The 26668-nt window shown below is 45.3% G+C and overlaps 1 protein-coding gene across 5 annotated transcripts in view; it reads right to left on the reverse strand.

Annotated features, from left to right (window-relative positions):
* The window catches only part of CD58 (CD58 molecule), a 753750-nt gene that overhangs the window by 105543 nt on the left and 621539 nt on the right, over positions 1-26668 (reverse strand). For all 5 annotated transcript variants that reach the window (XM_053705745.1, XM_053705746.1, XM_053705749.1 and 2 more), the window contains one exon: positions 8349-8415. In XM_053705745.1, the coding sequence (XP_053561720.1) occupies positions 8351-8415 (65 nt within the window). In that variant the 3' untranslated portion in view covers positions 8349-8350. The remainder of the gene's footprint in view (positions 1-8348; positions 8416-26668) is intronic.

Below are 26668 nucleotides of genomic sequence, written 5' to 3' on the forward strand. Positions count from 1 at the left end.
CTGCTGTGGAGCTCTTTGTCTCCTCCTGCTGACCAGGAGGCGATATCCCATAAGTAAGGATGAAATCCGTGGACTCATCATATCTTGTAAAAGAAATAGGATACGCAATTGGCGTAAGTGGATTTGCGGTATTTTCGAGTCGCACCAAAAAAGTGAGCGGTACACCTGTACCTGCAAGACTGGTAATACCAGCGGGCGTTAAAAAGCAGCGTTGGGACCTTTCAACGCTGCTTTTTAAGGCTAACGCAAGACTCGTAATCTAGCCGTTAGTATTAATGCAAACCATTTCCACAGCTGCATCAAAAATAATTTATAATTATCAATAATCTAACACAATCCTGGGTCTCCTTCAATAAAGCATATCCCAATGCAAGCTCAGAAAGATTATCACACTAAACCACACTAATAGCCAGTCAAAAGAGAAAGCCTCCAGTTGAAACCGAGTAGCCTTCAAGCTTCCTATCCATTTTGGTTCTTAAAAGAGGTACAGTCCTCTAAAGGAGCAGTAGTCCATCTGGCTAAGGTGGAAATGGCCTCATCCGCTACTTCCAATAGGTCCAGATTGGAGGCTGGCAAGGGCCTTATATTTGGCAGATGTAACAGAAGGAACCCAATGCTTGTTCCATTCCTTATAAACCAGTTCAGAGACTGACTCCAGAAATAGAATTTCTCAAATATGGAATGAAAATGGAATTTCTCAAATATTTTATACTCTGCAGTTGGTATAACAAGTCATTTAAAATACATTAATGGAAAAACAATTTTACAGTGTAATGTCCCTTTAACTGAAGAGATTGATCTGGTCTAGGCTACACGCCAGCACAAAGTAGCACTCAAAGGCACTACTTAAAAAATAATAAACTCTTGATTGAAGAATCTAAACTAACACCTCACTTTACCTCTCACCTTGCACTAACACAGGCAAAGAGAATGACTGGGGTGGGAGGGAGGGGAGGAGCTATTTATGCAGCTCTGCTGTGGAGCTCTTTGCCTCCTCCTGCTGACCAGGAGGCGATATCCCATAAGGATGAAATCCGTGGACTCATCATATCTTGTAAAAGAAATAGGATACGCAATTGGCGTAAGTGGATTTGCGGAATTTTCGAGTTGCGCCAAAAAAGTGAGCGGTACACCTGTACCTGCAAGACTCGTAATACCAGCTGGCGTTAAAAAGCAGCGTTGGGACCTTTCAACGCTGCTTTTTAAGGCTAACGCAAGACTCGTAATCTAGCCATTAGTATTAATGCAAACCATTTCCACAGCTGCATCAAAAATAATTTATAATTATCAATAATCTAACACAATCCTGGGTCTCCTTCAAGAAAGCATATCCCAATGCAAGCTCAGAAAGATTATCACACTAAACCACACTAATAGCCAGTCAAAAGAGAAAGCCTCCAGTTGAAACCGAGTAGCCTTCAAGCTTCCTATCCATTTTGGTTCTTAAAAGAGGTACAGTCCTCTAAAGGAGCAGTAGTCCATCTGGCTAAGGTGGAAATGGCCTCATCCGCTACTTCCAATAGGTCCAGATTGGAGGCTGGCAAGGGCCTTATATTTGGCAGATGTAACAGAAGGAACCCAATGCTTGTTCCATTCCTTATAAACCACTTCAGAGACTGACTCCAGAACAAGTAAGTATGCTTAGAATTGGTTTATCCATCTAGTAGCCGCTTAATCAGGAGTAGGCAAATGATCTACCTCTAAAACTCTTAGCAGTTCCCTTAAAGCAGGACACATCTTCACTCACAGCATTGGGAGTCCTGAGTTTCATAACAAACATCCTTAGCAGAGAACTCGTCTGAATTAAAAAAAAACTTTCAAATTAAAGAGGAGCGCCTTAGTTTAGCTGTGGGTGAGTACATAATAGTCATCAGCTCAGACGTAGCAGAGGGAATTTAACTCCTTAGGGGATAGCTGTTGGACAACAGAACCCTGACCTCTCTAACCCCAAGGCAGCACAGAAAAACACAATTTATGCTTACCTGATAAATTTATTTCTCTTGTGGTGTATCCAGTCCACGGATCATCCATTACTTGTGGGATATTCTCATTCCCAACAGGAAGTTGCAAGAGGACACCCACAGCAGAGCTGTAATATAGCTCCTCCCCTAACTGTCATAGCCAGTCATTCGACCGAAAACAAGCCGAGAAAGGAGGAACCATAGGGTGCAGTGGTTACTGTAGTTTAAATTTAAAAATTACCTGCCTTAAAATGACAGGGCGGGCCGTGGACTGGATACACCACAAGAGAAATAAATTTATCAGGTAAGCATAAATTGTGTTTTCTCTTGTAAGGTGTATCCAGTCCACGGATCATCCATTACTTGTGGGATACCAATACCAAAGCTAAAGTACACGGATGAAGGGAGGGACAAGGCAGGAACTTAAATGGAAGGAACCACTGCCCGTAAAACCTGTCTCCCAAATATAGCCTCCGAAGAAGCAAAAGTATCAAATTTGTAAAAGTTTGAAAAAATATGAAGCGAAGACCAAGTTGTCGCCTTGCAAATCTGATCAAAAGAAGCCTCATTTTTAAAGGCCCAAGTGGAAGCCACAGCTCTAGTGGAATGAACTGTAATCCTTTCAGGAGGCTGCTGTCCAGCAGTCTCATAGGCTAAGCGGATTAAGCTTCTGAGTCAAAAAGAAAAAGAGGTTGCCGAAGCCTTTTGACCTCTCCTCTGTCCAGAGTAGACAACAAACAAAGCAGATGTTTGACGAAAATCTTTAGTAGCTTGTAAGTAAAACTTTAAAGCACGGATCACGTCCAGATTGTGTAACAAAAGGATGGAACAACAATCTCTTGATTGATATTCTTGTTAGATACTACCTTAGGTAAGAACACAGGTTTGGTACGCAGGACTACCTTATCCGTATGAAAAATCAGATAAGGAGAATCACATTGTAAGGCAGATAGCTCAGAGACTCTACGAGACGAGGAAATAGCTACCAAAAAAAGAACTTTCCAAGATAAAAGCTTGATATCTATGGAATGAAGAGGTTCAAACGGAACTCCTTGAAGAACCTTAAGAACCAAGTTTAAGCTCCATGGTGGAGCAACAGGTTTAAACACAGGCTTGATTCTAACTAAAGCCTGACAAAATGCCTGAACGTCTGGAACATCTGCCAGACGCTTAACTAGCTGACAATCCTTTTTCCAAACCTTCTTGGAGAAAAGATAATATCCTAGCAATCCTGACCTTACTCCATGAGTAACCCTTGGATTCACACCAATAAAGATATCTACGCCATACCTTATGGTAAATTTTCCTGGTGACAGGCTTTCGTGCCTGTCTTAAGGTATCAATAACTGACTCGGAGAAGCCACGCTTTGATAAAATCAAGCGTTCAATCTCCAGGCAGTCAGCCTCAGAGAAATTAGATTTGGATGGTTGAAAGGACCCTGAAGTAGAAGGTCCTGTTTCAGAGGCAAAGACCATGGTGGAAAGGATGACATGTCCACTAGATCTGCATACCAGGTCCTGCGTGGCCACGCAGGTGCTATCAGAATCACTGATGCTCTCTCCTGCTTGATCTTGGCAATCAGTCGAGGGAGCAGAGGAAACGGTGGAAACACATAAGCCAGGTTGAAAGACCAGGGCGCTGCTAGAGCATCTATCAGTGTCGCCTTGGGATCCCTGGACCTGGATCCGTAACACGGAAGCTTGGCGTTCTGGCGAGACGCCATGAGATCCAGTTCTGGTTTGCCCCAACGATGAATCAGTTGTGCAAATACCTCCGGATGGAGTTCCCACTCTCCCGGATAAAAGTCTGACGACTTAGAAAATCCGCCTCCCAGTGCTCTACACCTGGGATATGGATAGCTGATAGGTGGCAAGAGTGAATCTCTGCCCAGCGAATTATTTTTTAAACTTCTAACATCTCTAGGGAACTTCTCGTTCCCCCTTGATGGTTAATGTAAGCTACAGTCGTGATGTTGTCCGACTGAAATCTGATGTACCTCAGAGTTGCTAACTGAGGCCAAGCCTGAAGAGTCTTGAATATCGCTCTTAGTTCCAGAATATTTAATGGAAGGAGAGACTTCTCCTGAGTCCACGATCCCTGAGCCTTCAGGGAGTTCCAGACTGCACCCCAACCTAGAAGGCTGGCATCTGTCGTAACAATTGTCCAATCTGGCCTGCGAAAGGTCATACCTTTGGACAGATGGACCCGAGATAGCCACCAGAGAAGAGAATCCCTGGTCTCTTGGTCCAAATTCAGTTGAGGGGACAAATCTGTGTAATCCCCGTTCCACTGACTGAGCATGCATAGTTGCAGCGGTCTGAGATGTAAGCGTGCAAACGGCACTATGTCCATTGCCGCTACCATTAAGCCGATTACTTCCATACACTGAACCACCGAAGGGCGCGGAATGGAATGAAGAACCCGGCAGGAATTTAGAAGCTTTGATAACCTGGACTCCGTCAGGTGAATTTTCATTTCTACAGAATCTATCAGAGTCCCTAGAAAGGAAACTCTTGTGAGTGGGGATAGAGAACTCTTTTCCTCATTCACTTTCCACCCATGCGACCACAGAAATGCCAGTACTACGTCCGAATGAGACTTGGCAATTTGGAAGTTTGACGCCTGTATCAGGAAGTCGTCTAAATAAGGGGCTACTGCTATGCCCCGCGGCCTTAGGACCGCCATAAGCAACCCTAGAACCTTTGTAAAGATTCTTGGGGCTGTAGCTAATCCCAAGGGAAGAGCTACAACTGGTAATGCCTGTCTTGAAAGGCAAACCTGAGAAACCGATGATGATCTTTGTGTATCGGAATGTGAAGATAAGCATCCTTTAGATCCACTGTAGTCATATATTGACCCTCCTGGATCAGTGGTAGGATGATACGAATAGTTTCCATCTTGAACTACGGAACTTTGAGGAATTTGTTTAAGATCTTTAGATCCAAAATTGGTCTGAAGGTTTCCTCTTTTTTGGGAACCACAAACAGATTTGAGTAAAAACCCTGTCCCTGTTCCTCCTTTGGAACTGGATGGATCACTCCCATAACTAGGAGGTCTTGTACACAGTGTAAGAATGCCTCTCTCTTTATCTGGTGTGCAGATAATTGTGAAAGGTGAAATCTCCCTTTTGGGGGGGAAGCTTTGAAGTCCAGAAGATATCCCTGGGATATAATTTCCAACGCCCAGGGATCCTGAACATCTCTTGCCCACGCCTGGGCAAAGAGTGAAAGTCTGCCCCTTACTAGATCCGTTCCTGGATAGGGGGCTGTTCCTTCATGCTGTCTTAGAGGCAGCAGCAGGCTTTTTTACCTGCTTACCTTTTTTCCAGGTCAGGTTTGGTCTCCAGACCGTCTTGGATTGAGCAAAAGTTCCCTCTTGTTTATTATTAGAGGAAGTTGATGCCGCACCTGCCTTGAAGTTTTGAAAGGCACGAAAATTAGACTGTTTGGCCCTAGATTTGGACCTGTCCTGAGGAAGGGCATGACCTTTTCCTCCAGTGATCTCCTTCAACCAGGCCCGAATAGGGTCTGCCCCTTGAAGGGAATGTTAAGTAGCTTAGATTTTGAAGTCATGTCAGCTGACCATGATCTAAGCCATAGCGCTCTGCGCGCCTGTATAGCAAAACCAGAATTCTTAGCCGTTAGTTTAGTCAAATGAACAATGGCATCAGAATAAAAGAATTGACTAGCTTAAGTGCTCTAAGTTTGCCAAGTATGTCATCCAATGGAGTCGCTACCTGTAAAGCCTCTTCCAGAGACTCAAACCAGTACGCCGCAGCAGCAGTGACAGGGGCAATGCATGCAAGGGGCTGTAGGATAAAACCTTGTTGAATAAATATTTTCTTAAGGTAACCTAATTTTTTATCCATTGGATCTAAAAAAAAGCACAACTGTCCTCGACAGGGATAGTAGTACGCTTTACTAGAGTAGAAACTGCTCCCTCCACCTTAGGGACTGTCTGCCATAAGTCCCGTGTGGTGGCGTCTATTGGAAACATTTTTCTAAAAATAGGAGGGGAAGAGAACGGCACACCTGGTCTATCCCATTCCTTATTAATAATTTCTGTAAATCTTTTAGGTATTTGGAAAAACATCAGTACACACCAGCACTGCAAAGTATTTATCCAGTCTACACAATTTCTCTGGCACTGCAATGGTATCACAGTCATTCAGAGCAGCTAAAACCTCCCTAAGCAACACGCGGAGGTGTTCAAGCTTAAATTTAAATGTAGAAATATTAGAATCAGGTATCTTTCCTGAGTCATTAACATCACCCACTGACTGAAGCTCTCTTTCCTCAGCTTCTGCATATTGTGAGGCAGTATCAGACATGGTTCTTAAAGCGTCAGTATGCTCTGCATTTTGTCTCACCCCAGAGCTATCTCGCTTACCTCTAAGTTCAGGTAGTCTGGCTAATACCGCTGACAGTGCATTATCCATGACTGCCGCCATGTCTTGTAAAGTAAACGCTATGGGCGCCCTAGATGTACTTGGCGCCATTTGAGCGTGAGTCCCTTAAGCGGAAGTCAAAGGGTCTGACACGTGGGGAAAGTTAGTCGGCATAACTTCCCCCTCGTCAGATTCCTCTGGTGATAAATTTTTAAAGACAGAAAATTATCTTTATTGCATAAAATGAAATCAGTACATTTGGTACACATTCTAAGGGGGGTTCCACCATGGCTTTTAAACATAATAAACAAGGAGTTTCTTCTATGTCAGACATGTTTATACAGAATAGCAATGAGACTAGCAAGCTTGGAAAACACTTTAAATCAAGTTAACAAGCAAATATAAAAAACGGTACTGTGCCTTTAAGAGAAACAAATTTTGTCAGAATTTGAAAAACAGTGAAAAAATGCAGTAAATCAAACGAAATGTTTACAGTGTGTATAATAGGCTAACAGAGCATTGCACCCACTTGCAAATGGATGATTAACCCCTTAGTTCAAAAAACGGATAAAAAAAACAAAATAGACGTTTTTTAACAGTCACAACCAACTGCCACAGCAAGCTGTGGCCCTACCTTCCCCAATAAACGACTTTGGAAAGCCTTTGGGCCCTTTAGAGATGTCCTATAGCATTCAGAGGGCCTTTGAGGGAAGCTGGATGTCACAGTTTGTAATTTTAACTGCACCAACTGTAACTTTTATACTACAACAGTGGAAATTGTTTCTAGTCAAAATTTAAGCCAGCCATGTGGAAAAAACTAGGCCCCAATAAAGTTTTATCACCAAAGTATATATAAAAACGATTAAACATGCCAGCAAACGTTTTATATTGCAATATCATAAGGGTATTACCCCTGGGAGTAAGCATGATACCAGTCGTTATTAAATCACTGTATTCAGGCTTAACTTACATTAATCCGGTATCAGCAGCATTTTCTAGTGTTTTCCATCTCTAGAAAAAATTATAACTGCACATACCTGATAGCAGAATAAACTGCACGCCATTCTCTCGCTGAAGTTACCTCATCTGTGTAATCCCCTCAGACATATGTGAGAACAGCAATGGATCTTAGTTACAACCTGCTAAGATCATAGAAACCTCAGGCAGATTCTTCTTCTATTTACTGCCTGAGATAAAATAGCACAACTCCGGTACTATTTAAAAATAACAAACTTTTGATTGAAGAAAATAAACTAGCTATATTTAACCACTCTCTCCTACAACGTCCTTGCTTGTTGAGAGTTGCAAGAGAATGACTGGCTATGACAGTTAGGGGAGGAGCTATATTACAGCTCTGCTGTGGGTGTCCTCTTGCAACTTCCTGTTGGGAATGAGAATATCCCACAAGTAATGGATGATCCGTGGACTGGATACACCTTACAAGAGAAATCCCTGTTTAGGATGCTATATAAGCTCAGCACAAGAAGGAGACAGCTGAACACAGGCACATCCTTATAAAGTAAATAGTAAGATTAGGGGCTTACGTGATCTATAGATCTGTCCTCCAGCTAATCGTCCAGATATCTGAGCTGCACTTACAGTATCTGATCCATACTTTAGTAAAGGTAGTAAGGTGTACTAAACAGTAAGGCACAAGTATAGCTGATAGCCCTTGCAGAGGAGACGGTTAAGTACAATAGCCCTAATATACATAGATGAAAAATATCATCATTAGCGACTTTACGATCAATATATTTATATATAAGCTGTGATATATGGGTGCTTTTGCTCCTCTTGGTAGACATGGAAAGTAATCTCATCTGTGGTAATCTTGTGGACTCACCATGTTATTAAACTTCCAATTAAACAACTGCCACACTATGTGTTTTATAAGCTCTGCACTGTGCCGTTAGGTGAAATAAATACTGCTGTGTGCTAGAAGATAAGTGTTGTGTACAACGCCAGCATCAGACCCAGGCATACAGTAGTGACTACTTACCTTCATAGGGCAGTGAATTCACTTTCCTTCTGCTTCACCAGTTCAGAAGATTCTTGTTCGTTAGCAACTGAAAAACAAAGAATAGAAATGCCATCAGCCCCTGCTCTCCTCTACCTACTTCCTATCAGCCCCTGATCTTCTCCACCTACATCCCATAAGCCCTGCTCTTATCCACATATTTCCCATCAGCCCCTGCTCTCCTCCGCCTACTTCCCATCAGCCCCTGCCCTCATCCACCAACTTCCCATCAGCCCCTGCTCTCCTCCACCTACTTCACATCAGCCCCTGCCCTTATCCACCTACTTCCCATCAGCCCCTGCTCTCTTCTACCTACTTCCCATCAGCCCCTGCTCTCCTCCACCTATTTCCCATCAGCCCCTGCTCTCCTCCACCTATTTCCCATCAGCCCCTGCTCTCCTCCACCTACTTCCCATCAGCCCCTTCTCTTCTCCAGCAACATCCCATAAGCCCTGCTCTTATCCACATATTTCCCATCAGCCCCTGCTCTCCTGCACCTACTTCCCATCAGCCCCTGCCCTCATCCACCTACTTCCCATGAGCCCCTGCTCTCCTCCACCTACTTCCCATCAGCCCCTGCTCTCATCCACCTATTTCCCATCACCCCCTTCTCTCCTCCACCTACTTCCCATCAACCCCTGCTCTCATCCACCTACTTCCCATCAGCCCTGTTCTCCTGCACCTACTTCCCATCAGCCCCTGCTTTCATTCACCTACTTCCCATCAGCCCCTGCTCTCCTCCACCTACTTCCCATCAGCCCCTGCTTTCATCCACCTACTTCCCATCGGCCCCTGCTCTCCTCCACCTACTTCCCATCAGCCCCTGCCCTCATCCACCTACTTCCCATCAGCCCCTGCTCTCATCCACCTGCTTCCCATCAACCCCTACTCTCATCCACCTATTTCCCATCAGCCCCTGCTCTCCTCCACCTACTTCCCATCAGCCCTGCATTCATCCACCTATTTCCCATCAACCCCTGCTCCCATCCACCTATATCCCATCAACCCATGCTCTCATCCACCTACTTCCCATCAGCCCTCATCTCCTGCACCTACTTCCTATCAGCCCCTGCTATCCTCAGCCTACTTCCCATCAGCCCCTGCTTTCATTCACCTACTTCCCATCAGCCCCTGCTCTCCTCCACCTACTTTCCATCAGCCCGGCTCTCATTCACCTATTTCCCATCAGCCCCTGCTCTCCTCCACCTACTTCCCATCAGCCCCTGCTCTCATCCACCTACTTCCCATCAGCCCCTGCTCTCCTCCACCTACTTCCTATCAGCCCCTGCTCTCATCCACCTATTTCCCATCAACTCCAGCTCTCATCCACATATTTCCCATCAGCCCCTGCTCACATCCACATATTTCCCATCAGCCTCTGCTCTCCTCCACCTACTTCCCACCAGCCCCTGCTCTCATCCACCAATTTCCCATCAATCCCTACTCCCATCCACCTATTTCCCATCAACCCCTGCTCTCCTCCACCTACTTCCCATCAGCCCCTGTTCTCCTCAGCCTACTTCCCATCAGCCCTTGCTCTCCTCCACCTATTTCCCATCAGTCCCTGCTCTGATCCAACTAGCTCCATTTAGCCCCTGCTCTCCTCCACCGACCTCCCATCAGCCCCTGCTCTTATCCACCAACTTCCCATCAGCCCTTCTCTCCTGCACCTACTTCCCAACAGCCCCTGCTCTCCTCAGCCTACTTCCCATCAGCCCCTGCTTTCATCCACCTACTTCCCATCAGCCCCTGCTCTCCTCCACCTATTTCCCATCAGCCCCTGCTCTGGTGAAACTAGCTCCATTTGGCCCCTGCTCTCCTCCACTGACCTCCCATCAGCCCCTGTTCTCCTCCACTGACCTCCCATCAGCCCCTGCTCTCCTCCACCTACTTCCCATCAGCCCCTGCTCTCCTCCACCTACTTCCCATCAGCCCCTGCACTCTTCTATCTACCTTCCTTCACCCCCTGCACTTCTCCATCTAACTCGCATCAGCCCCTCTAACGACCTTCCCTCAGAGCCTACTCTTCTCCACCTATCTCCCATGAGCCCCTGCTCTCCACCATCTGCCTTCTATAATCCTCTACACTCCTCCTCCAATATCCATTAGTCCCTGCACTCCTTTATTTACCTTCCTTAAGTCTCCATCTCTACTCCTCCACCTACCTTTTATCAGCCCCTGCTCTCATCCACCTACTTCCCATCAGCCCCTGCTCTCATGCACATACTTCCCATCAGCCCCTGCTCTCCTCCACCTACTTCCCATCAGCCCTGCTCTCCCCCACCTATTTCCCATCAGCCCCTGCTCTCCTCCACATACTTCCCATCAGCCCCTGCTCTCATCCACCTACTTCCCATCAGCCCCTGCTCACCTACTTCCCATCAGCCCCTGCTCACCTCCACCTATTTCCCATCAACCCCTGCTCTCATCCACCTATTTCCCATCAGCCCCTGCTCTCATCCACCTATTTCCCATAAGCCCCTGCACTCATCCACCTATTTCCTATCAACCCCTGCTCTCATCCACCTATTTCCCATAAACCCCTGCTCTCATCCACCTACATCCCATCAGCCCCTTCTCTCCTCAGCCTACTTCCCATCAGCCCCTGCTCTCTTCTACCTACTTCCCATCAGCCCCTGCTCTCCTCCACCTATTTCCCATCAGCCCCTGCTCTCCTCCACCTATTTCCCATCAGCCCCTGCTCTCATCCACCTACTTCCCATCAGCCCCTTCTCTTCTCCAGCAACATCCCATAAGCCCTGCTCTTATCCACATATTTCCCATCAGCCCCTGCTCTCCTGCACCTACTTCCCATCAGCCCCTGCCCTCATCCACCTACTTCCCATCAGCCCCTGCTCTCCTCCACCTACTTCCCATCAGCCCCTGCTCTCATCCACCTATTTCCCATCAGCCCCTTCTCTCCTCCACCTACTTCCCATCAACTCCTGCTCTCATCCACCTACTTCCCATCAGCCCTGCTCTCCTGCACCTACTTCCCATCAGCCCCTGCTTTCATTCACCTACTTCCCATCAGCCCCTGCTCTCCTCCACCTACTTCCCATCAGCCCCTGCTTTCATCCACCTACTTCCCATCAGCCCCTGCTCTCCTCCACCTACTTCCCATCAGCCCTGCTCTCATCCACCTATTTCCCATCGGCCCCTGCTCTCCTCCACCTACTTCCCATCAGCCCCTGCCCTCATCCACCTACTTCCCATCAGCCCCTGCTCTCATCCACCTGCTTCCCATCAACCCCTACTCTCATCCACCTATTTCCCATCAGCCCCTGCTCTCCTCCACCTACTTCCCATCAGCCCCTGCATTCATCCACCTATTTCCCATCAACCCCTGCTCCCATCCACCTATATCCCATCAACCCATGCTCTCATCCAACTACTTCCCATCAGCCCTCATCTCCTGCACCTACTTCCTATCAGCCCCTGCTATCCTCAGCCTACTTCCCATCAGCCCCTGCTTTCATTCACCTACTTCCCATCAGCCCCTGCTATCCTCAGCCTACTTCCCATCAGCCCCTGCTTTCATTCACCTACTTCCCATCAGCCCCTGCTCTCCTCCACCTACTTTCCATCAGCCCGGCTCTCATTCACCTATTTCCCATCAGCCCCTGCTTTCCTCCACCTACTTCCCATCAGCCCCTGCTCTCATCCACCTACTTCCCATCAGCCCCTGCTCTCCTCCACCTACTTCCTATCAGCCCCTGCTCTCATCCACCTATTTCCCATCAACTCCAGCTCTCATCCACATATTTCCCATCAGCCCCTGCTCTCATCCACATATTTCCCATCAGCCTCTGCTCTCCTCCACCTACTTCCCACCAGCCCCTGCTCTCATCCACCAATTTCCCATCAATCCCTACTCCCATCCACCTATTTCCCATCAACCCCTGCTCTCCTCCACCTACTTCCCATCAGCCCCTGTTCTCCTCAGCCTACTTCCCATCAGCCCTTGCTCTCCTCCACCTATTTCCCATCAGCCCCTGCTCTGATCCAACTAGCTCCATTTAGCCCCTGCTCTCCTCCACCGACCTCCCATCAGCCCCTGCTCTTATCCACCTACTTCCCATCAGCCCTTCTCTCCTGCACCTACTTCCCAACAGCCCCTGCTCTCCTCAGCCTACTTCCCATCAGCCCCTGCTTTCATCCACCTACTTCCCATCAGCCCCTGCTCTCCTCCACCTATTTCCCATCAGCCCCTGCTCTGATCAAACTAGCTCCATTTGGCCCCTGCTCTCCTCCACTGACCTCCCATCAGCCCCTGTTCTCCACCACTGACCTCCCATCAGCCCCTGCTCTCCTCCACCTACTTCCCATCAGCCCCTGCTCTCCTCCACCTACTTCCCATCAGCCCCTGCACTCTTCTATCTACCTTCCTTCACCCCCTGCACTTCTCCATCTAACTCGCATCAGCCCCTCTAACGACCTTCCCTCAGAACCTACTCTTCTCCACCTATCTCCCATGAGCCCCTGCTCTCCACCATCTGCCTTCTATAATCCTCTACACTCCTCCTCCAATATCCATTAGTCCCTGCACTCCTTTATTTACCTTCCTTAAGTCTCCATCTCTACTCCTCCACCTACCTTTTATCAGCCCCTGCTCTCATCCACCTACTTCCCATCAGCCCCTGCTCTCATGCACATACTTCCCATCAGCCCCTGCTCTCCTCCACCTACTTCCCATCAGCCCTGCTCTCATCCACCTATTTCCCATCAGCCCCTGCTCTCCTCCACATACTTCCCATCAGCCCCTGCTCTCATCCACCTACTTCCCATCAGCCCCTGCTCACCTACTTCCCATCAGCCCCTGCTCTCCTCCACCTATTTCCCATCAACCCCTGCTCTCATCCACCTATTTCCCATCAGCCCCTGCTCTCATCCACCTATTTCCCATCAGCCCCTGCACTCATCCACCTATTTCCTATCAACCCCTGCTCTCATCCACCTATTTCCCATAAACCCCTGCTCTCATCCACCTACATCCCATCAGCCCGTTCTCTCCTCAGCCTACTTCCCACCAGCCCCTGCTCTCCTTAGCCTACTTCCCATCAGGCCCTGCTCTCCTCCACCTACTTCTCATCATCCCCTGCTTTCATCCACCTACTTCTCATCAGCCCCTGCTCTCCTCCACCTATTTCCCATCAGCCCCTGCTCTCCTCCACTGACCTCCCATCAGTCCCTGCTCTCATCCACCTACTTCCCTTCAGCCCATGCTCTCCTCCACCTACTTCCCATCAGCCCCTGCACTCTTCTATCTACCTTCCTTCACCCCCTACACTTCTCCATCTAACTCGCATCAGCCCCTCTAACGACCTTCCCTCAGAGCCTACTCTTCTCCACCTATCTCCCATGAGCCCCTGCTCTCCACCATCTGCCTTCCATAATCCTCTACACTCCTCCTCCAACATCTATTAGTCCCTGCACTCCTTAATTTACTTTCCTTAAGCCTCTGCACTTCTCCATCTCTACTCCTCCACCTACCCCTCATCACCCCCTGCACTCTTCTTTCTACCTTCCTTCAGCCCCTGCACTTTTCCTTCTAACTCCCATCAGCCCCTGCTCTCCACTATGTACTGTCTAATAGCCACGGCTTTCCTCCACCTACCTCCTATCAGCCCATGCTCTCCTCTACCTACCTCCCATCAGCCACTGCTCTCCTCTACCTACCTCCCATCAGCCTCTACTCTCCTCTACCTACCACCCATCAGCCCCTGCTCTCCTTTACCTACCTCCCATCAGCCTCCAGGACTCCTCTACCAACCTCCCATCAGCCTCTGTTCTCCTCTACCTACCAACCATCAGCCCCTGCTCTCCTTTACCTACCTACCATCAGCCTCCAGCATTCCTATACCTATCTCCCATCAGCCTCTGCTGTCATCCACCTACTCCCCGTCTGCCCCTTTACGCCTCTACCTAGCTCTTTACCAGATGTATATACAAATATACAAATATGATCATACCCCTTTAAAAGCTCTTAGCTTAGTTATACCCCTTTAAGGGCTCTTAGCTTAGGTAGACATACCTGTCTAATTACCTCACACATCTAATACAAAACCTGTTCAGCCTATAGCCTAGTTGCTTATTATTGAATTAACACTCGGCTAGATTACGAGTTTTGCGTTATGAGGGGTGCGGTGCTAACTTGCACGTTATTGTCACCGCTCACTTACCTACAGCGCATGTATTACAGGTTTTCAGAAACACGGCGTTATAAGGCAAGAAGTGAGCGTAGAGCAAAATTGTGCTCCATACCGCACTCCAATACCAGCGCTGCTTAAGGCAGTGGTGAGCTGGTTTTATGTGCCCGTGCACGATTTCCCCATAGACATCAATGGGGAGAGCCGGCTGAAAAAAAGTCTAACACCTGCAAAAAAGCAGCGTAAAGCTCTGTAACGCAGCCCCATTAATTCCTATGGGGAAACCAAATTTATGTTTACACCTAACACCCTAACATGAACGCAGAGTCTAAAACCCCTAATCTTAAACTTATTAACCCCTAATCTGCCGCCCCCGACATCGCTGACACCTACATTATATTTATTAACCCCTAATCTGCCGCCCCCGACATCGCAGACACCTACATTATACTTATTAACCCCTAATCTCCCGCCCCCAATGTCGCCGCATCCTACCTACACTTATTAACCCCGAATCTGCCGCTCCGGACATCGATGCCACTATAATAAACTTATTAACCCCTAAACCGCTGCACTCCCACATCGCAAACACTAGTTAAATATTATTAACCCCATATCTGCCGCCCCTAACATCGCCGCCACCTACCTACATTTATTAACCCCTAATCTGCCGCCCCCAATGTTGCCGCCACTATACTAAATTTATTAACCCCTAAGTCTAACCCTAACACCCCCTAACTTAAATATAATTCTAATAAATCTAAATAAAATTTATTTTCATTACCTAAATAATTCCTATTTAAAACTAAATACTTACCTGTAAAATAGACCCTAAGCTAGCTACAATATAACTAATAGTTACATTGTATCTAGCTTAGGGTTTATTTTTATTTCACAGGCAAGTTTGTATTTATTTTAACTAGGTAGAATAGTTACTAAATAGTTATTAACTATTTACTAACTACCTAACTAAAATAAATACAAATTTACCTGTAAAATAAAACCTAACCTGAGTTACACTAACACCTAACCTTATACTACAATTAAATAAATTACATTAATTAAATACAATTACCTAAATTACAAAAAAAACAAAACACTAAATTACACAAAATAAAAACAAATTATCAGATATTTAAACTAATTACAACTAATCTAATAGACCTATCAAAATAAAAAAGCCCCCCCCCCCAAAAAAAAAAAAACCCTAGCCTAAACAAAACTACCAATAGCCCTCAAAAGGGCCTTTTGCGGGGCACTGCCCCAAAGCAATCAGCTCTTTTACCTGTTAAAAAAAATACAAACAACCCCCAACAGTAAAACCCACCACCCACACAACCAACCCCCCAAATAAAATCCTAACTAAAAAAACCTAAGCTCCCCATTGCCCTGAAAAGGGCATTTAGCTCTATTGCTGCCCAAACCATAACCTAAAAATAAAACCCACCCAATAAACCCTTAAAAAACCTAACACTTACAGTTTTGAAGACCGGACATCCATCCTCAACGAAGCCGGGAGAAGTCTTCATCCAAGCGGCAAGAAGTCATCAACAAAGCCGGGAGAAGTCTTTATCCCAGCCGGCAGAAGTGGTCCTCCAGACGGGCAGAAGTCTTCATCCAGACGGCATCTTCTATCTTCATCCATACGGCGTGGAGCGGGTCCATCTTCAAGAATGAAGGTTCCTTTAAATGACGTCATCCAAGATCGTGTCCCTTGAATTCCGATTGGCTGATAGAATTCTATCAGCCAATCGGAATTAAAGGTGAAAAATTCAATCAGCCAATAGGATTGAGCTCACATTCTATTAACTGATTGGAACAGCCAATAGAATGCGAGCTCAATTGTTCACCTTTAATTCTGATTGGCTGATAGAATTCTATCAGCCAATCGGAATTCAAGGGATGCCATCTTGGATGAAGTCATTTAAAGGAACCTTCATTCTTCGTTAGACGTCGGAAGAAGAGGATGCTCCGCGCCGGATGTCTTGAAGATGGACCCGCTCCGCGCCGGATGGATGAAGATAGAAGATGCCGTCTGTATGAAGACTTCTGCCCGTCTGGAGGACCACTTCTGCCGGCTTGAATGAAGACTTCTCCCGGCTTCGTTTGAGACTTCTTGCCGCTTGGATGAAGACTTCTCCCGGGTTCGTTGAGGATGGATGTCTGGTCTTCAAAACTGAACTTCGGGGTTAGTGTTAGGTTTTTTTAATTGTTTATTGGGTGGGTTTTAATTTTAGGTTAGAGTTTGGGCAACAATAGAGCTAAATGCACTTTTAAGGGCAATGCCCATCCAAATGCCCTTTTCAGGGCAATGGGGAGCTTAGGTTTTTTTAGTTAGGATTTTATTTGGGGGGTTGGTTGTGTGGGTGGTGGGTTTTACTGTTGGGGCAGTTGTTTGTATTTTTTTTACAGGTAAAAGAGCTGATTTCTTTGGGGCAATGCCCCGCAAAAGGCCCTTTTAAGGGCTATTGGTAGTTTAGTTTAGGCTAGGTTTTATTTTTATTTTGATAGGGCTATTAGATTAGTTGTAATTAGTTTAAATATCTGATAATTTGTTTTTTATTTTGTATAATTTAGTGTTTTTTTTTGTAATTTAGGTAATTGTATTTAATTTATGTAATTTATTTAATTGTTGTGTAATGTTAGGTGTTAGTGTAACTCAGGCTAGGTTTTATTTTACAGGTAAATTTGTATTTATTTTAGCTAGGTAGTTAGTAAATAGTTAATAACTATTTACAAACTATTCTACCTAGTTAAAATAAATACAAACTAGACTGTAAAACAAAAATAAACCCTAAGATAGATACAATATAACTATTAGTTATATTGTTGCTAGCTTAGGGTTTATTTTACAGGTAAGTATTTAGTTTTAAATAGGAATTATTTAGGTAATGATAGTAATTTGTATTTAGATTTATTTTAATTATATTTAAGTTAGGGGGTGTTAGGGTTAGACTTAGGTTTAGGGGTTAATAAATTTAGTACAGTGTCGGCAACGTTGGGGGCGGCAGATTAGGGGTTAATAAATGTAGGTAGGTGGCGGCGATGTTAGGGACAGTAGATTAGGGGTTTATAATATTTAACTAGTGTTAACGATGCGGCAGTGCGGCGGTTTAGGGGTTAATATGTTTATTATAGTGACGGCGATGTCGGGAGCGGCAGATTAGGGGTTAATAATTTTATTTTAGTGTTTGCGATGCAGGAGGGCCTTGGTTTAGGGGTTAATAGGTAGTTTATGGGTGTTAGTGTACTTTTTAGCACTTTAGTTATGAGTTCTATGCTACAGCTCTGTAGCGTAAAACTCATAACTACTGACTTTAGATTGCGTTACGAATCTTGTGGAATAGGCTGTACCACTCACTTTTTGGCCTCCAAAAAACCCTTGTAATATCGGCGCTATAGAAGTCCCATTGAAAAAGACTTTACACAAATTGTGTAAGTTAATTTGCCAAAAAAGTGTGCGGTGCCCCTAAACCTGCAAGACTTGTAATAGCAGCGGTAGTGAAAAAACATAATTTATGCTTACCTGATAAATGTATTTCTCTTGTAGTGTATCCAGTCCACGGATCATCCATTACTTGTGGGATATTCTCCTTCCCAACAGGAAGTTGCAAGAGGATCACCCACAGCAGAGCTGCTATATAGCTCCTCCCCTCACTGCCATATCCAGTCATTCGACCGAAACAAGCCGAGAAAGGAGAAACCATAGGGTGCAGTGGTAACTGTAGTTTAATTAAAATTTAGACCTGCCTGAAAAGGACAGGGCGGGCCGTGGACTGGATACACTACAAGAGAAATAAATTTATCAGGTAAGCATAAATTATGTTTTCTCTTGTTAAGTGTATCCAGTCCACGGATCATCCATTACTTGTGGGATACCAATACCAAAGCTAAAGTACACGGATGATGGGAGGGACAAGGCAGGAACTTAAACGGAAGGAACCACTGCCTGTAGAACCTTTCTCCCAAAAACAGCCTCCGAAGAAGCAAAAGTATCAAATTTGTAAAATTTGGAAAAAGTATGAAGGGAAGACCAAGTTGCAGCCTTGCAAATCTGATCAACAGAGGCCTCATTTTTAAAGGCCCAGGTGGAAGCCACAGCTCTAGTAGAATGAGCTGTAATCCTTTCAGGAGGCTGCTGTCCAGCAGTCTCATAGGCTAAATGGATTATACTCCGAATCCAAAAAGAAAGAGAGGTTGCCGAGGCCTTCTGACCTCTCCTCTGTCCAGAGTAAACAACAAACAGGTTAGATGTTTGGCGAAAATCTTTAGTAGCCTGTAAGTAAAACTTCAAGGCACGGACTACGTCTAGATTATGCAAAAGACGTTCCTTCTTTGAAGAAGGATTAGGACATAATGATGGAACAACAATCTCTTGATTGATATTCTTGTTAGAAACCACCTTAGGTAAAAACCCAGGTTTTGTACGCAGAACAACTTTATCTGAATGAAAGATCAGATAAGGAGAATCACAATGTAAGGCAGATGACTCCAAGACTCTTCGAGCCGAGGAAATAGCCATCAGAAAAAGAACTTTCCATGAAAGAAGTTTGATATCAATAGAATGAAGGGGTTCAAACGGAACCCCTTCAAGAACTTTAAGAACCAAGTTTAAGCTCCATGGAGGAGCAACAGGTTTAAACACAGGCTTAATTCTAACTAAAGCCTGACAAAATGCCTGAATGTCTGGAACTTCTGCCAGACGCTTGTGTATCGGAATGTGAAGGTAGGCATCCTTTAAGTCCACTGTGGTCATGTACTGACCCTCTTGGATCATGGGTAAAATGGTTCGAATAGTTTCCATCTTGAATGACGGAACTCTGAGGAATTTGTTTAGGATCTTTAAATCCAAAATTGGTCTGAAGGTTCCCTCTTTTTTGGGAACCACAAACAGATTTGAATAAAACCCCTGTCCTTGTTCCGTCCGCGGAACTGGATGGATCACTCCCATTACAAAGAGATCTTGTACGCAGCTTAGGAATGCCTCTTTCTTTATCTGGTTTGCAGATAATCTTGAAAGGTGAAATCTCCCTTGTGGAGGAGAAGCTTTGAAGTCCAGAAGATATCCCTGAGATATGATCTCAAACGCCCAGGGATCCTGAACATCTCTTGCCCACGCCTGGGCGGATAGAGAGAGTCTGCCCCCTACTAGATCCGTTGTCGGATAGGGGGCCGCTCCTTCATGCTGTCTTAGAGGCAGCAGCAGGCTTTCTGGCCTGCTTGCCCTTGTTCCAGGACTGGTTAGGTTTCCAGGCCTGCTTGGATTGAGCAAAAGTTCCCTCTTGTTTTGAAGCAGAGGAAGTTGATGCTGCACCTGCCTTGAAATTTCGAAAGGCACGAAAATTAGACTGTTTGGCCTTTGATTTGGCCCTGTCCTGAGGAAGGGTATGACCCTTACCTCCAGTAATGTCAGCAATAATTTCTTTCAAACCAGGCCCGAATAAGGTCTGCCCCTTGAAAGGAATGTTGAGTAATTTAGACTTTGAAGTCACATCAGCTGACCAGGATTTGAGCCATAGCGCCCTACGCGCCTGGATGGCGAATCCGGAATTCTTAGCCGTTAGTTTAGTCAAATGAACAATGGCATCAGAAACAAATGAGTTAGCTAGCTTAAGAGTTCTAAGCTTGTCAACAATTTCAGTCAATGGAGCTGTATGGATGGCCTCTTCCAGGGCCTCAAACCAGAATGCCGCCGCAGCAGTGACAGGCGCAATGCATGCAAGGGGCTGTAAAATAAAACCTTGTTGAATAAACATTTTCTTAAGGTAACCCTCTAATTTTTTATCCATTGGATCTGAAAAAGCACAACTGTCCTCAACCGGGATAGTGGTACGCTTTGCTAAAGTAGAAACTGCTCCCTCCACCTTAGGGACAGTCTGCCATAAGTCCAGTGTAGTGGCATCTATTGGAAACATTTTTCTAAATATAGGAGGTGGGGAAAAGGGCACACCGGGCCTATCCCACTCCTTACTAATAATTTCTGTAAGCCTTTTAGGTATTGGAAAAAACATAATTTATGCTTACCTGATAAATTCCTTTCTCCTGTAGTGTAGTCAGTCCACGGGTCATCATTACTTCTGGGATATTAACTCCTCCCCAACAGGAAGTGCAAGAGGATCACCCAAGCAGAGCTGCTATATAGCTCCTCCCCTCTACGTCACACCCAGTCATTCGACCGAGAACCAAACGAGAAAGGAGAAACTATAGGGTGCAGTGGTGACTGGAGTATAATTTAAAAATTTAGACCTGCCATAAAAAGACAGGGCGGGCCGTGGACTGACTACACTACAGGAGAAAGGAATTTATCAGGTAAGCATAAATTATGTTTTCTCCTGTTAAGTGTAGTCAGTCCACGGGTCATCATTACTTCTGGGATACCAATACCAAAGCTAAAGTACACGGATGACGGGAGGGACAGGCAGGATCTTTATACGGAAGGGACCACTGCCTGAAGAACCTTTCTCCCAAAAACAGCCTCCGAAGAAGCAAAAGTGTCAAATTTGTAAAATTTGCAAAAAGTATGAAGAGAAGACCAAGTTGCAGCCTTGCAAATCTGTTCAACAGATGCCTCATTCTTAAAGGCCCAAGTGGAAGCCACAGCTCTAGTAGAATGGGCTGTAATTCTTTCAGGAGGCTGCTGTCCAGCAGTCTCATAGGCTAAACGTATTATGCTACGAAGCCAAAAAGAGAGAGAGGTAGCAGAAGCTTTTTGACCTCTCCTCTGTCCAGAATAAACGACAAACAGGGAAGAAGTTTGGCGAAAATCTTTAGTTGCCTGTAAATAAAATTTCAGGGCACGAACAACATCCAGATTGTGTAAAAGTCGTTCCTTCTTTGAAGAAGGGTTAGGACACAATGATGGAACAACAATCTCCTGATTGATATTCCTATTAGTGACTACCTTAGGTAAGAACCCAGGTTTAGTACGCAGAACTACCTTGTCTGAATGAAAAATCAGATAAGGAGAATCACAATGTAAGGCCGATAACTCAGAGACTCTTCGAGCCGAGGAAATAGCCATTAAAAACAGAACTTTCCAAGATAACAATTTAATATCAATGGAATGAAGGGGTTCAAACGGAACACCCTGTAAAACGTTAAGAACTAAATTTAAGCTCCATGGTGGAGCAATAGTTTTAAACACAGGCTTAATCCTGGCCAAAGCCTGGCAAAAAGCCTGAACGTCTGGAACTTCTGACAGACGTTTGTGTAAAAGAATGGACAGAGCTGAGATCTGTCCCTTTAAGGAACTAGCAGATAAACCCTTTTCTAAACCCTCTTGTAGAAAAGACAATATCCTAGGAATCCTAACCTTACTCCATGAGTAACTCTTGGATTCGCACCAATGTAAGTATTTACGCCATATTTTATGGTAAATCTTTCTGGTAACAGGTTTCCTAGCCTGTATTAAGGTATCAATTACTGACTCCGAAAATCCACGCTTTGATAAAATCAAGCGTTCAATTTCCAAGCAGTCAGCTTCAGAGAAATTAGATTTTGATGTTTGAAAGGACCCTGAATTAGAAGGTCCTGTCTCAGAGGCAAAGACCAAGGTGGACAGGATGACATGTCCACTAGATCTGCATACCAGGTCCTGCGTGGCCACGCAGGCGCTATTAGAATCACCGATGCTCTCTCCTGTTTGATCCTGGCAATCAATCGAGGAAGCATCGGGAAGGGTGGAAACACATAGGCCATCCCGAAGGTCCAAGGTGCTGTCAAAGCATCTACCAGGACCGCTCCCGGGTCCCTGGACCTGGACCCGTAACAAGGAAGCTTGGCGTTCTGGCGAGACGCCATGAGATCTATCTCTGGTTTGCCCCAAAGTCGAAGTATTTGGGCAAAGACCTCCGGATGAAGTTCCCACTCCCCCGGATGAAAAGTCTGACGACTTAGGAAATCCGCCTCCCAGTTCTCCACTCCAGGAATGTGGATCGCTGACAGGTGGCAAGAGTGAGACTCTGCCCAGCGAATTATCTTTGATACTTCCATCATCGCTAGGGAGCTTCTTGTCCCTCCTTGATGGTTGATGTAAGCTACAGTCGTGATGTTGTCCGACTGAAACCTGATGAACCCCCGAGTTGTCAACTGAGGCCAAGCCAGAAGGGCATTGAGAACTGCTCTCAATTCCAGAATGTTTATTGGAAGGAGACTCTCCTCCTGAGTCCATGATCCCTGAGCCTTCAGGGAATTCCAGACAGCGCCCCAACCTAGTAGGCTGGCGTCTGTTGTTACAATTGTCCAATCTGGTCTGCTGAATGGCATCCCCCTGGACAGATGTGGCCGAGAAAGCCACCATAGAAGAGAATTTCTGGTCTCTTGATCCAGATTCAGAGTAGGGGACAAATCTGAGTAATCCCCATTCCACTGACTTAGCATGCACAATTGCAGCGGTCTGAGATGTAGGCGTGCAAAGGGTACTATATCCATTGCCGCTACCATTAAGCCGATTACCTCCATGCATTGAGCCACTGACGGGTGTCGAATGGAATGAAGGACACGGCAAGCATTTTGAAGCTTTGTTAACCTGTTTTCTGTCAGGTAGATCTTCATTTCTACAGAATCTATAAGAGTCCCCAAGAAGGGAACTCTTGTGAGTGGAAAGAGAGAACTCTTCTCTTCGTTCACCTTCCACCCATGCGACCTTAGAAATGCCAGTACTAACTCTGTATGAGACTTGGCAGTTTGAAAGCTTGACGCTTGTATCAGAATGTCGTCTAGGTACGGAGCCACCGAAATTCCTCGCGGTCTTAGTACCGCCAGAAGAGCGCCCAGAACCTTTGTGAAGATTCTTGGAGCCGTAGCCAATCCGAATGGAAGAGCTACAAACTGGTAATGCCTGTCTAGGAAGGCAAACCTTAGATACCTGTAATGATCTCTATGAATCGGTATGTGAAGGTAAGCGTCCTTTAAGTCCACTGTGGTCATGTACTGACCCTTTTGGATCATGGGTAAAATTGTCCGAATAGTTTCCATTTTGAACGATGGAACTCTTAGGAATTTGTTTAAGATCTTTAAATCCAGGATTGGTCTGAAGGTTCCTTCCTTCTTGGGAACCACAAACAGATTTGAGTAAAACCCCTGTCCGTGCTCCGACCTCGGAACCGGGTGGATCACTCCCATTAGCAAAAGATCTTGTACACAGCGTAGAAACGCCTCTTTCTTTATTTGGTTTGTTGACAACCTTGAAAAATGAAATCTCCCTTTTGGGGGAGAGATCTTGAAGTCCAGAAGATATCCCTGAGATATGATCTCTAACGCCCAGGGATCCTGGACATCTCTTGCCCAAGCCTGGGCGAAGAGAGAAAGTCTGCCCCCCACTAGATCCGTTCCCGGATCGGGGGCCCTCAATTCATGCTGTCTTAGGGGCAGCAGCAGGTTTTCTGGCCTGCTTGCCCTTGTTCCAGGACTGGTTAGGTTTCCAGCCTTGTCTGTAGCGAGCAACAGCTCCTTCCTGTTTTGGTGCAGAGGAAGTTGATGCTGCTCCTGCCTTGAAGTTACGAAAGGCACGAAAGTTAGACTGTCTAGCCCTAGGTTTGGCTCTGTCTTGAGGCAGGGCATGGCCTTTACCTCCCGTAATATCAGCGATAATCTCTTTCAAACCGGGCCCGAATAAAGTCTGCCCCTTGAAAGGTATGTTAAGTAATTTAGATTTAGAAGTTACATCAGCTGACCAGGATTTTAGCCACAGTGCTCTGCGCGCCTGAATGGCGAATCCGGAATTCTTAGCCGTAAGTTTAGTTAAATGTACTACGGCATCAGAAATAAATGAATTAGCTAGCTTAAGGGTTTTAAGCTTGTGTATAATCTCATCCAATGGCGCTGAGTCAAGGGTCTCTTCCAGGGACTCAAACCAAAATGCTGCTGCAGCCGTGACAGGCGCAATGCATGCAAGGGGTTGCAATATGAAACCTTGTTGAACAAACATTTTCTTAAGGTAACCCTCTAATTTTTTATCCATTGGATCTGAAAAAGCACAGCTATCCTCCACCGGGATAGTGGTACGCTTAGCTAAAGTAGAAACTGCTCCCTCCACCTTAGGGACTGTCTGCCATAAGTCCCGAGTGGCGGCGTCTATTGGAAACATTTTTCTGAATATAGGAGGGGGTGAGAAAGGCACACCGGGTCTATCCCACTCCTTAGTAACAATTTCAGTAAGTCTCTTAGGTATAGGAAAAACGTCAGTACTCGTCGGTACCGCAAAATATTTATCCAACCTACACATTTTCTCTGGGATTGCAACTGTGTTACAATCATTCAGAGCCGCTAATACCTCCCCTAGTAACACACGGAGGTTCTCAAGCTTAAATTTAAAATTTGAAATGTCTGAATCCAGTTTATTTGGATCAGAACCGTCACCCACAGAATGAAGCTCTCCGTCTTCACGTTCTGCAAACTGTGACGCAGTATCAGACATGGCCCTTGCATTATCAGCGCACTCTGTTCTCACTCCAGAGTGATCTCGTTTACCCCTAAGTTCTGGTAATTTAGACAAAACTTCAGTCATAACATTAGCCATGTCTTGTAAAGTGATTTGTAATGGCCGCCCTGATGTACTTGGCGTTACAATATCACGCACCTCCTGAGCGGGAGATGCAGGTACTGACACGTGAGGCAAGTTAGTCGGCATGACTTCCCCCTCGCTGTCTGGTGAATGTTGCTTAACATGTACAGATTGACTTTTATTTAAAGTAGCATCAATGCAATTAGTACATAAATTTCTATTGGGCTCCACCTTGGCTTTTGCACATATAGCACAGAGATATTCCTCTGAGTCAGACATGTTTAACAAACTAGCAATTAACCAGCAAGCTTGGAAATACTTTTTAACTCAATTTACAAGTAATATGAAAAACGCACTGTGCCTTTAAGAAGCACAGAAAAAAATTATGACAGTTGAATAACAATGAACCGGAGAAATTATAAAACCCAAATTTTTCCCGGTAAAGGCATAAATTTAGCAAAGGATTGCCCCCATTAGCAATGGATAACTAGCCCTTAATAGCATGAAAAATGTACAAAATATAACGTTTTTTATCACAGTCAAAGCACAATCTCACAGGTCTGCTGTGAGTGATTACCTCCCTCAAAGTAATTTTTAAAGACCCTTGAGCTCTGTAGAGACGATCCGGATCATGCAGGGAGAGAAACAGACTTTTGACTGAATATTTGATGCGTAGCAAAAGCGCCAAAAAAGGCCCCTCCCCCTCACACACAGCAGTGAGGGAAGTTCAGTAAACTGTCTTAAATTAAAATAAACGAACAGCCAAGTGGAAAAACAGTGCCCAAAACAATTTTTCACCCAGTACCTCAGATATTTAAACGTTTTAACATGCCAGCAAAACGTTTAAAATCAAATAACATGAAATGTCATTAAACAGCCTGTTGCTAGACGATCCCACTGCAAGTTTAGGCTGAAAGTTATATGCTTATAGAATTATCCCAGTGAAGTGCCATTCCCCAGAATACTGAAGTGTAAACATATATACATAACAGCCTGATACCAGTTGCTACTACTGCATTTAAGGCTGAACTTACATTATATCGGTATTGGCAGTATTTTCTCAGTCAATTCCATTCCTCAGAAAATAATATACTGCAACATACCTCTTTGCAGGTGAACCTGCCCGCTGTCCCCTGATCTGAAGTTTACCTCACTCCTCAGAATGGCCGAGAACAGCAAGATGAATCTTAGCTACGCCGGCTAAAATCATCCAAAAACTCAGGTGGATTCTTCTTCAAATTCTACCTGAGAAGGAACAACACACTCCGGTGCTGTTTTAAAATAACAAACTTTTGATTGAAGATATAAAAACTAAGTATAATCACCACAGTCCTCTCACACATCCTATCTATTAGTTGGGTGCAAGAGAATGACTGGGTGTGACGTAGAGGGGAGGAGCTATATAGCAGCTCTGCTTGGGTGATCCTCTTGCACTTCCTGTTGGGGAGGAGTTAATATCCCAGAAGTAATGATGACCCGTGGACTGACTACACTTAACAGGAGAAACATCAGTACTCACCGGCACTGCATAGTATTTATCCAGCCTACACAATTTCTCTGGCACTGAAATTGTGTCACAGTCATTCAGAGCAGCTAATACCTCCCCAAGCAATACACGGAGGTTCTCAAGCTTAAATTTAAAATTAGAA

The sequence above is a fragment of the Bombina bombina genome, chromosome 3 (genome assembly GCF_027579735.1).
Source record: "Bombina bombina isolate aBomBom1 chromosome 3, aBomBom1.pri, whole genome shotgun sequence".
Classification (NCBI taxonomy): Eukaryota; Metazoa; Chordata; class Amphibia; order Anura; family Bombinatoridae; genus Bombina; species Bombina bombina.